The following is a 12,484-nucleotide window of genomic DNA, read 5'->3' as shown; positions in this document are numbered from 1 at the left end:
CGATTAATCACCCCCCATACCTATGTTTTTTCTGGACCATTTTAAAAATGCACCCCTTCAAAATTTTATGCTGCCAAACACGACTGCACTTGGTTAATGTACCATTATCTGCTCATTTACCAATCGCACATTAAAAAAAATTATAATCATTCGATAGCTTATGAATTAGGGCATTAATTTGAAACATAAATGTCATAAAGAATTTTCCACGATCATTCGAGAATTATTAACAAAGATAAAAATGGTTTTCAAAATTTTACTTTTTTTTACATTTTATCTCTTATTTCGACAACGAGGTCATTGACCTGTACTTTTTTAAATGTTTTATAATAATACAGGATATTAGCTAAATATATACCCTTAACTGTGATGAAAAAAACAAACACCTTTTTATTCATATTAAATTAAAGACTTTTGTACTACACAATAAAACTACTACTGATCCCTGGTCCCTGGTTCGAACCCTAGTAAGGGCATTTATTTATGTGTTTATCAAGTAATTCGTTTGCTCGTTTGGCTCCTATAAAAATAATCTTGAGTTACACATCTATGTGGATATTTTCTATACCTTTAAGGTCGGCAACGCGCATTTCACACCTCTGGAGTTGCAGGCGTCCATAGGCTGCGGTGATTGCGTACCATCAGGCGGGCCGTATGCTTGTTTGCCATTCTTCTTCGGGACTAGGTCGATCTGTGTAAAATTGTGCTATTATGTTACGGGTAATATTAAAATGTTTATAAAACTCAATTTTAACTGGGTATACCTAGTATTACTCAAGCCTTTTGGGTAAAGTCCGAAAATTTAAACATCATTAATCTATATTCGGCGTTTACCCGTACACATCTAAGTCTACCCAACATTGGCTGGATAATGGTGTAAAAGTTGATATGAATTTCGGGCTTTGCCCAAAACACTTGGGTAATACTAGTTATAACCGGGTAAACTTGACTTTATATATATATATTTATTTCAAGGTTGGTCCCATAACAAAAGTTGCTGAGTATGACCTAAAAACCCTGTATATGAAAATACTTCATCAAAATACTGTACCGAACGTAATGAATACCTAATTCGAATTAGTGAAGCTTAATTAGTATTTAAATTAGACTCATTATTACATTTGCTGTAATGAAAGGTGCTTTTGGGTATTAATTTAGTTAAACAAGTACTTTACTACTCCAATTACTTACTGTTAATTAAAGACTTATTTCATTCACTGTTTGTAGTAGATTTTTTTTTACGAATATGCCAAGGTAGGTGTATTTTCTAGAGTGACTGTTATGGTTATTGGACCCTCCATAGTTATGGGCAATTCCTAACAAATCAGAAAGAAAAAAGCGGCCAAGTGCGAGTCGGACTCGCCCATGAAGGGTTCCGTACCATTTATGACGTATTAAAAAAAATACTTACAAGATCTGTTATATTTTTTTTTTAGATTTTTCATTTTGTTATTTTAGAAGTTACAGGGGGGGGGACACTTTTTTTCACTTTGGAAGTGTCTCTCGCGCAAACTATTCAGTTTAGAAAAAAATGATATTAGAAACCTAAATATCATTTTTGAAGACCTATCCGTAGATACCCCACACGTATGGGTTTGATGAAAAAAGATTTTTTGAGTTTCAGTTCTAAGTATGGGGAACCCCCAAAATTTATTGTTTTTTTTTTCTATTTTTGAGTAAACATCTTAATGCGGTTCATAGAATACATCTACTTACCAAGTTTGAACAGTAAAGCTCTTATAGTTTCGGAAAAAAGTGGCTGTGACATAATCGGACAGACAGACGGACATGACGAATCTATAAGGGTTCCGTTTTTTGCCATTTGGCTACGGAACCATAAAAAGACAACAGAAATCTTATTGTTGGTGTTGGAATGATATCCCCCACCTGTACGGGAGGCTAAGAGTATCCAACAGTTCAAATCTAGGCTTCAAAACTTGTATATGAATCATCAAAAGGAATTCCTGGTAGTAGGGCTGGTAACGTGTATATCCTACACGTTACCAGCCCGGTGAGGGATGCGTTCATAAAGTTAACTTTTAGGTAATTACTAACTCCATGATACACAATACATGTTATTTATTCTGTTCCAGTGTTAATTACCCCGCAAAAACTCTTGTTACTTACTAAATGTTCTCATTTTTTATGTCAATTGTACAATTCGCTAAATGATACCGATACCTCATCAATTAGCTGACCAAGGGCGGGTTTAAAACCAGCAAGCTGTATCCGCACCTTTTTCATTACTTGCACAATCAAATTGTTGCACATTGTTGAGATAAATACTTACCTACACTTTGTACCTAAGATGGACTACTTGCCTACCTAATACATATTTGTACTTATGAACTGCTGTGAAAAGTAATGAAATAAACGTATTTGTATTTTGTATTATTGTTAAGAGTGGTTAATTACTATGGAGTAGCCAAAAACGATTAGCAGTCACCATTCACTATTTAAGAAAATTTCCAAAAATAATATTATATATACGATGGTCCCAGATTCGAATCCAGGTAAGGGCATTTATTTGTGTGATGAACACAACCCGACAGATTTTAAAGGTGTATTCTTGACCGCATTTAGAGACTAAAAAGTCATACAAAGTTTTCTAAAATCGCTCTTTTATGGGCTTGTTTTGTATTCATTTTGCTTTGTCTTTTTTTGCCGAATATTACCAAAACTCATGTTACTTTTTTTGCTCTCTGTAACATCAGGAATGCGTGGTTAAAATCTCCCGGGTTTTACCAGCCCAAGATATATAAATACATATACACAAATAAATGCCCTTCCTTCAAGACTGGGATCTCCTGTTTCGTGGGCACAGTGTCTATCGACTCCATGATGCATGTTATTTCATAAGTTAGTTTTAAGAATATTGCTATACACTTACAGGGTTCATGTGGAACTGTATTAAATAGTTTTAAAGAACTGTACACTAACATGAGTGCAATAAACAATTCTGATTCTGATTCTGATCGACTTAGCTAAGAGGACGCTACAATATATACATATAATAGGAATATAATATAGTAAGAATATACAGTAAGCTGTAAAAATAACTGACCCCGTGCAAAGTACAAACAAAGTTCTATGAAGGGGTTCTACCCATTGGTTGACTGGTAGAGAATGCCATAAGGCATTAAGTCCGCCATTTGTACCTTTCATTTATTATAATAAATAAATAAGGGGGGTCAATTATATCTGTAACTTACTGTACCTTAGTTTGCCAATCAGGTGCCTGTGTTTGTAAACACATATGCTCACCATAATTCCAGTACATTAGTGTTGCTAATAAATCTAGATCCGTCGTTTGTGCCTGGATTTATGCTCTGAGCCTAACCGCGGCTAATACTAATATATTGCTCGGCTGTCAATTTGACTATGAAAGGTATATGCTGTCAAAGTGTTTGTCATTAACCTTCTATAAGGTTTCGTTAAAGTTTGGAAGGGGGTTGAAAAACTGTCAATTAAATTTAATTAATAAAAAAGATAGGTATAGAAATGGATTGTAAAAGTTTTGGCAAAAATGTGGATTTATTTTTATTTTAAGTAGTCTTCGGACGCACTTTTTGACGATATGGTTTATTTCACATAGCAGTTATCTTTTGGTAAAGTGGTTATATGTAATATCAAAACAATTACAATAAACATTTCATTAGGTAGAATCGAATACGTTGCATTGAAAACCTTGAACATATGAAAGAAAAATGAATTTTTTTGATTTATACATTTTTGAAGTTGATATAAACACGAGGTCAAAAATTACGTAAAAAAATTAAGTATTTTTTCTTAGTCAGTATTCGAGTCCACAATATTCTAGGATTCTCGTTATTTTACACTAAATAATGTATTTTCCTGATTCTAAATATCTAACTCCGATTTCCTTTGTCCACAGTAAAACCAAAGACAGTAGAGCTTCTGGCCATCGACGGTACCAACTCCACCACCATACAAGACGGGACCACCTTGGGACCACTCGTGATCTACAAGCAGGTCACCGTAGCCTGTCTCGTGAAAGAAGGGAAACCCCAGCCTAAAGTGACTTGGTACTTTAATGGCAAGGAAAGGACGGATGGTAAGTGATTTCAAATCTTATATTTAGGTGAAAAGGTGCAGATTCGTCGGGATATTTCTGGAATAAGTTGAGATGGTTAGTCTTTTAGAAAAAGTCATTTTGAGATGTAACCCGTGAATCGTCAATCGTTCTAACTTTGGCTTAAGGTTACCAAATTAGATAAATAATTTTGAATCTCAGCCTAAAGTGACGTGGTACTTTAATTGCAATGAGAGGACTGAATGCGAGTGATTTTAACTTTATCAATACGTGAAAGGTATAAACTTTATCAATATTTGATTGGAATATTTTTGGACTAAATTGAGATCAATCAGCCATTTTGAAACTTCATTTGTACACGTAGGTCAGATTTCACCCCATTATTCGTCAATTGTGATTACATTTTTGACGACACTAATCTAAGGGTACGCATTAGGACAACCATTTCACACACAAGTTTTGGCAACAATACGAGTATTAGGCATCTATGTCAAAAACACGTCAAACGGTCTCTGAGAAAAACGTTATTTAACCGATTTGCCAGGCTGAAGTAATCCCATATGTGCTCCGTGGAGAATGCTCTGTACGGAGTTTTAGGAATGATTATAATATTTGCAAAAGTGCCTACTAATACCATAGGTAATAATAGTTACTACATACAATCATGTATAGTCAGCTGCAGACAGAGGTAACCCCCCCCCCCCCCTGCATACAATCATTCTATGAAGTGGGAGTCACCTCTCTCTGCATCTGACCACACATACCATCAACTTCTTTTTCTTCTTCTCCTAAGTTTTTTTCCCATCATCTGGGGTCAGCTCTCCTTGTCTGTCTTTTCCATTTTTCTCTATCCTACGCTGTTGCTGCGTTTCCATACATACCATCAACCATAATGCTTTACTTTAAAATAGTGTTAACCAAAGCGGGTTGCATATAAATAATAATTTAAAACTTCTATCCTATTTTACTAAAATCCTCAGGTACAGGCACGCTGATATTCACGCAATATTTGCAGCATTGCAATCTATTCCATAATATTAAATACCAAAACAAATTCCATACCGTATCGTTTCTATTCAGTCGGTACGGATGACATATAAAAACATCACAATATATTTTATACATCGCTGTTACTTGAATCTTCTATCTTTAGGAATAGAGTTTATATTTGCGTACGTTTAAAAGGGTGGTTATGTTTTTGTGTTTTTGATGCGATTAGTTAAATTAAGGCCCTGTGTCTACATTGTTTAGTCTGAATCCTGTGGGATTACATTTTATCGGATCGTTGTTATTTATGTACGTGGATATTGTTTGAAAGGTATCATAGTACTCAACTTCGTTTAGTTATGTAACTTCGGCCCTGGCATTTTAAAAACCCTTATTATGTACGTGTTGCACAAAATACTATTATATCCTGGATAATGTAGTGACAAATTCGATTTGCTAATTACTACCAATTCAATCTTCCTATTTCTGTTCCAATTTTTTAGTGAAAATCTAAATTAGTGGCACAAATTGTGGCAATATTAACAGAGAACATAAAATCAAAGTTTATAGACTGAGCTAAAAGAGTTGGCGTGTGGTTCTTTTTGTTGACTGACCGAAAAAAATCATAATTTCATAAACATTATGATACTTATTGGCGTTTTTTGTTGATTAAGGTTTTTAGGAAATTTTGCAAAATTTCGGAAGGTTTACAGCTCACAATGCCACTAATATTAAGCATGTTAAACATAATATTTAAAACTTTTGCGTTTTAAACACATACACTGTTGCTGCGTCGAAACGTCGGAAATAATGGTAACAAAATAAATTCGCGATAGAACCGGTATAAATATTTTGACTCTTAGAGACTTGATAAAAAAACATTTATTTCTGACATTTAGAGATATTTACACCTGTAAATAATTTTAGTTTTTTTTGTAGCTGTTTGTGTTTTTTTAATTATGTTTTTTTTTTTCTGTAATTCGACATTTAGAGACTTTATACATCTCTTAGTAATAATAATACTTTACTACTTTTATTTTAAACAATAATACTTTAGTTTGCATTCGTGTTGACGTGTAAAACTGGCCTTGTGGCCTATTTGCTGAATAAATGTTGAAGTAGAAATACGTTTTAGTATAAAGCCGTGTTAAACACATAACAATCCTGATATGAAACAGGATTACAAGTAATTCAGCCATCTTAATGCTTAACTGCACAAAGGCGATATATAAACGTGCGCAATATTCATAGGCGCTTGGTATTCTGAGATATACGTCGTACGCGGCCCGCATACAGCGAGGTAATTGGGAGCCATAGATATCGTATCCAGGTTTTAGTTACCCAATTTCATGGTAGATGTCGCTGTATCATATGCTGCCTCGCGCTATTAAGATTTTTCCACGGCAGAATTTATATTTCACTACTCACCTGCCTACGACCTTATTCGTAGGCAGGTGAGTAGTGAAATGCTCGGGTAAAGAGTGATAGGATCGGATTTATTTATTTAAACTTTATTGCACAAAATACAAAAAATAATGTGCAAATGGCGGACTTAATCCCTAATGACATTCTCTGCCAGTCAACCATCGGGCTAAACAGAAACGTGTAAAAAAATGATGCAAGGAGAAAGAAAGATGACATTTATTAGACTATCGAAATAAATTGAAAAACTTGATACAATACCTCTACATATAAAATACATGAATAAAAATACTAATATTATATATACTAAAATTAATACACTACTACATACTTTATACATACTTAATAATCGGATTTGTCCGGTCGACTCTGATTTCCATGTTAAAAAAGTGAAAAGCTGAGTTGCAATATAGTACAGTCGAGGAAATTGATTCTTTAGCAGGTTGTGGTTCACTTTACACTGGAAAGCTCATAGCATAAGTATGTACAACCAAATTTACTTGAACCGCAAATTGCTAAAGAATCAATTTCCTCGACCGTACATGCATGCTACAGGGTAATTGAGTAATTGGAAGTTTTAGATATCGTAACCAATATTGTGGTAGATGTCGCTGTTCTATCAGTTGCTTCGCGCTAGTCAGATTTTCAACAATTCAAAATATTAAATCAAAGAATTTCGTAAGGTATCTTCGTCAGCCCAGCTATAATAATCGCTCCACTGCTAGCTTTTTCTCATTGTACAAGAGGATTTATGGTTATTCCTACTATAGTCCCATCCGTATTGAACTTCAGTCATAATGTTGTATAAGAATTCATTATTTTTTTTGAAACGTAATAATATACAGCATTACAGTCGAGACCAAAGCACTTAAATATACCAAACCACAATTCAGATTATATAATAGGATTACATACTAGGGAAAACAGATCACAATCAACTTTCGTCCATCACCTCGCAATACCGCAGACACATCTGATACACAGCCGTCCATCGACTTGCAAACATATCACAATCTGGTGCCCATGACAGAAGGGAGTTCAGCAGCCTTAGAGCCCGCACAGCAGGCGAGTTTTTATGTGCTACAGTGCGTGTAATTGGGACGGCCAAAAGCTTGTGACTTCGCGGTCGCAGGAGATTTTTGGGCACAAATGGAATAGTGAGTCTAACAGTTCATCCTGCCAGCTCAGGACAGTCTGTCTCGCCACGTAAAACTCCACATGCTGTCACCAGGAGATTGTACGGTCGCGGAAATTGATTCTTTAGCAACTTGCGGTTCAAGTAAATTTGGCTGTACATACTTATGATAAGAGCTGTCCATTGTAACGTGACACGTTAACTGCTAAAGAATCAATTTCCGCGACTGTACATATGACGACGGGTCTGGCCTAGTGGGTAGTGACCCTGTCTATGAATCCGATGACCCTGGGTTCGAATCCCGGTAAGGGCATTGTGTGATGAACACAGATGTTTGTTCCTGAGTCATGGGTGTTTTCTATGTATTTAAGTACTTGTGTATATACGTCGTTGTCCGAGTACCCACAACACAAGCCTTCTTAAGCTTACTGTGGGGCTTAGTCAATTTGTGTAAGAATGTCCTATAATATTCATTTATTATATATTCCGTAAAATTCTAGGGTTTGAACCATCAGACTCCGGTTTGAATGCCATCTTTCTTACTATTCGGCTACTACTACCAGCGTATCAATATTGAAATAACATAGCATATGTGAGTTCGCCATATTTTCATAGATATATATATCTAATATTTATATCATATACCTGTATATTTTGTGCTGCTGTGCCTCCGGACGCAAAGCTATCATTCTTAGCTCAAAGACATCACGATCTGAGTACAGTCACCCGCGATAATGTGACATTACAATTGAAAATTTAACTTTTTCCATATATTTATTAATTAGGTTATCTATTGTTACATGTAGGTGTGTAAAGTGGATTTCAATGGAATGGAAAAATAATGTAAACAAACATGACAGATTTTAATAACATTTGCATATAATATAACCGATAGATAGATAGATAGAATACTCTTTATTGGCACACCTCAGAAAAATAAACCATTGATTAAATTTAGAGGCAGACAACAGGCGGTCTTATAACCGATCATTTTTACAAAAGTGGTTTTCATTGAAATATTATTAGGACTTTCGGTTCGAGCGCCACTTTGATAAATTCTTTTGTTTTTTGCTCATTAGTATTGTTTAAAGTGTAATATCGATAGCTTATTATACAGTTAAATTAATGTGGTAGTGTGCAGTGAATGGAGAATTAATTTTGAAACGCGTTCAACACCATTTTGGAGTCAACAGCCGGTAGTCCCGTGCTAGTTGTAAAGTCCAGCGATTGCTTACAATAGCTAGTAAATTCACCTTACACTGTCTTGTACAGTCAGCTGCAAAAATATGTATCTAGAGAATCGTCTCATAAATATGGTACTACTCTTATTACACTGGAATAAGATGCTATGAGACATATTTTTGAGTAAAATGTGTACACCCATATTTTTACACTTGACTGTACTAACCGTACAATGTTAGTCGTATTTAAAGCTCCCAATACCTTGTTACTAGCGAAATAGTCCCACTGGACTGAACCCATTAAAATAATGAAATGAATTAATGAAATATGTATAATTAATTAACATATGTTATAATTTAACTACATAAAAGATTTAACAATATAAACTGTAGATAAGATCATTGTTGTCCTAAAAAAGTGGGAGATTACGAAGTAATGCAGGAACATAGTTTTTAGTGTTCCGTACGAAACTTTGTTCACGGAAACTTACTTATGGAATTATACTTCGGTCTAGCAAATTGGTTAAATTCGTTTTTTTTTAGATTATTTTCCATTTCTATTGAACTCCACTTTGTATTTAAGTATTGTAAATACATTATAAGTACCTATATATTAATTAAGTTACAACAAAATGTTACAATTTATTTTTAATACCATAGTTTTTCTATCTGAGTGTACGTATCGTGTAATATTCATGGGTTTTCGTCAGCCGCATTTCGTATGCGGGCGGTGCGCACGTGATAAATTATGGTATCGGCCCGGTTATCCGGGAAACGATAACCGATTGTACAATATCAGGTATCTATTTAAAGACGTACCAACGCCTGTTTCATCTCATCTTCCTAGCGCTTATTGCCACGGCTCGTGGGAGCCTGCGCTCCGCTTAGCAACGAATCCCAAGAATTGGCGTAGACACTTGTTACGAAAGCGACTGCCATCTGACCTTCCAACTCAGGGGGTAAACTAGGCCTTATTCGGATTAGTCCGGTTTCCTCACGATGTTTTCCTTCACCGAAAAGCGACTGGTAAATATCAAATGATATTTCGTACATAAGTTCCGAAAAACTGATAAGTACGAGCCGGGGTTTGAAACTGCGACCTCCAGATTGCAAGTCACACTTACCGCTAGGCCACTAGCGCTTCAGTACCTCTAGTGTAAATTTAATCGACATCATAACGTGACGAACGCGTTTGCGTTAAGTCTCATTTTGTATAGGATTTTGAGTTTCCAAAACGTCCCGCTTGGCGCGCTCTTTCTAAATCACATACAAAATGAGACTAAACGCAAACGCGTACGTCACGTTTCGAAATCGAATTTATTTACACTAGGGGTACAGGTGCCAATTGAAACTTAAATAATGTATTAAAAAAATACATGACTTTTCGTACCATCTGGGCGTCTAGCCAAGGTGACAATCGCTGGCGCTGTGACAACGTAACGCTTTGTGTCTCTATTACTTTTCACTAGTGCGACAGTGACAGTTGCGTTTCGTTCGCTACGGAGCGGAATCGATTTTTTTAACAAACCTTTTTAATCCCCTTAGGGGTTGAATTTCTCAAAATCGCTTCTTAGCTCTTGTACACTTTATAAATCCAACCTAGTGTGTAAATTTCAACTTTCTAGTATTTGTAGTTTCGGCTGTGTGTTGATGAGTCAGTTAGGACACTTAGCTGCGTGCGTGTGGAGTATGATTATCTCTTTCGTGACCATAAGTCATATTTATCTGAGATAAGTTGGAAATGGAATGTATAGTTATACATTCCATTTCCAACTTATCTCAGATAAATATGACTTATGGTCATCCTAATTAGAACGAGATGCGAGGCTCTGGTCTGACTTCTCATGTGGACACACTTTTTGGCCGGTGTACTCCATCCACCTTATTATGTACGTCCGTGTATTTACTTGGTTCGTATGAATTAGTGACATAATTATAAAATATGAAAATTAATGAAAAAAAACTATCACCGCCCGTGGGCATAACATAGCTCATTCCATCTCAGTATGCTGGCATACAACAACACAGTTTTCGAGCAAGTGTGATGAAAAATAACTAATTAGACATGCAAAAGTGCAAATGTGTATTTCCTTTGTTCTAGCCACATTCCTTCGGTCCATAATTTATTCAATTTAACTAGCCAGTAGACAAAAAAAAACCTAACTTAACTATACTGTCTCGATACATAACAATATAAAAGCCTGAAATGTACCACTTACTTACGACTTCTCGACACTAAAACGTCTTCTTAATAAATTATTCTACCATGACCTTTCCAATGCACCGAATGCATCACACACTCCATTAAAATTTCGACCTTAAGTACTTATTATAAGCTCCAATATCCGATAACCAATCAAACTAGCACCTTGAAATTTCATTGTTAAAAAGGAAGATTCAATTTTCAATCGAATTTCCACTCATTGCTGCTGTAATACGATTCATTCTTGAGTGTAAGTGTTATTTAAGATTTCCTCTTCGACGTTTGTCATTGAAACTTGGACTTTACTTGAAGGTATTATAGTTGAGTTTCGTTTGGGGGTGTGTTAAGATTTGGTTAATATATTCTAGAGGCGTTTGCGAGTTATCTAGAATTGCACCTACGAATAGCTTAAGAGGTCCGGTTCGATTTGTCTGGGTATTAGTATTGCTTGCGAACGAAAGGCAAAGTCAGTCCAAAATAAATGCAACTGTTAAGGCTTCTACAGACGTAACAAATGGCATGCGATTTTAGATAATTGGGTACTTGACACATGTTGAATATTATAACAAAATTTAGCTAAATGGATAGAAAATGAGCTATCCATTATAAAAAAGTGGAATTTAAAAAGATATATTGAGATTATAAAAATATACAAGGCTCCAAACTCACATTTTTTTTACTTTTAAAAAGAAAAATTAAAATGGTACCATTCGACTCCTTACATTTTCTTAAAAAATAATAAAATTAGTACGACAACTGTATACATAAACGCAATAGTTCAGGGTCAAAATAGCAATTTTCTCGATCTTCCATACATTTAGAACAGGCATTGTAAATAATGTTATTAATGTCCAAGATTGTAAATAGTTTTTTAAAATTACTTTTATAGTTGTCATTTCTTTTGAATTATTTTTCTCACCGCACCCACATTCGAGAATCTGTTTTGCCCTATAGTTGACTGGAGAGAATGCCTTAAGGCATTAAGTCCGCCATTTGGACACCTCTAACAAAATGATAATGTAATGTGACGTCACAATACATTATTTATGTATTTATTTAAACTTTATTGCACAATAAAAATAAGTACAAATGTCGGACTTAATTCCTCAAGGCATTCTCTATCAGTCAACCATAGGGCAACAGGCAACACAGACATTCTCGAATGTGCGTGCAGTAAGAAAAATATTTCAAAAAACATAACTACTATAAGTAATTTTGGATAACTATTTACAATTTTGGACATTGAAAATATTTTCTACAATGTCTAAAGTAAATTATTTACCTTTTATAAGTTTACATTTTAGTTTTACGCGATATCTGTCAATTGGGTACTTGACACATGTTGGATATTATAACAAAATTTTATTAAATGGATAGAAAATGAGCCATCCAATATAAATAAAAAGCGGCCAAGTGCGAGTCGGACTCGCGCATGAAGGGTTCCGTACCATTTAAGACGTATTAAAAAAAATCTACTTACTAGATCTTGTTCAACATTTTAC

General features: G+C 35.0%; 1 protein-coding gene across 17 annotated transcripts in view; it reads left to right on the top strand.

The window, feature by feature from the left end:
* LOC133531155 (hemicentin-2) overlaps nucleotides 1–12,484 on the top strand; it is a 782,365-nt gene that overhangs the window by 596,057 nt on the left and 173,824 nt on the right. For all 17 annotated transcript variants that reach the window (XR_009801479.1, XR_009801478.1, XR_009801476.1 and 14 more), the window contains exon 5: nucleotides 3,896–4,075. Coding sequence is in view for 9 of the 17 variants with exons in the window: in XM_061869289.1 (XP_061725273.1) it covers nucleotides 3,896–4,075 (180 nt within the window). In the remaining 8 variants the exon portion in view is untranslated. The remainder of the gene's footprint in view (nucleotides 1–3,895; nucleotides 4,076–12,484) is intronic.

The sequence above is a fragment of the Cydia pomonella genome, chromosome 24, assembly GCF_033807575.1.
Source record: "Cydia pomonella isolate Wapato2018A chromosome 24, ilCydPomo1, whole genome shotgun sequence".
NCBI classification, from domain to species: Eukaryota; Metazoa; Arthropoda; class Insecta; order Lepidoptera; family Tortricidae; genus Cydia; species Cydia pomonella.
This window is presented reverse-complemented; position numbering and strand designations above follow the sequence as displayed.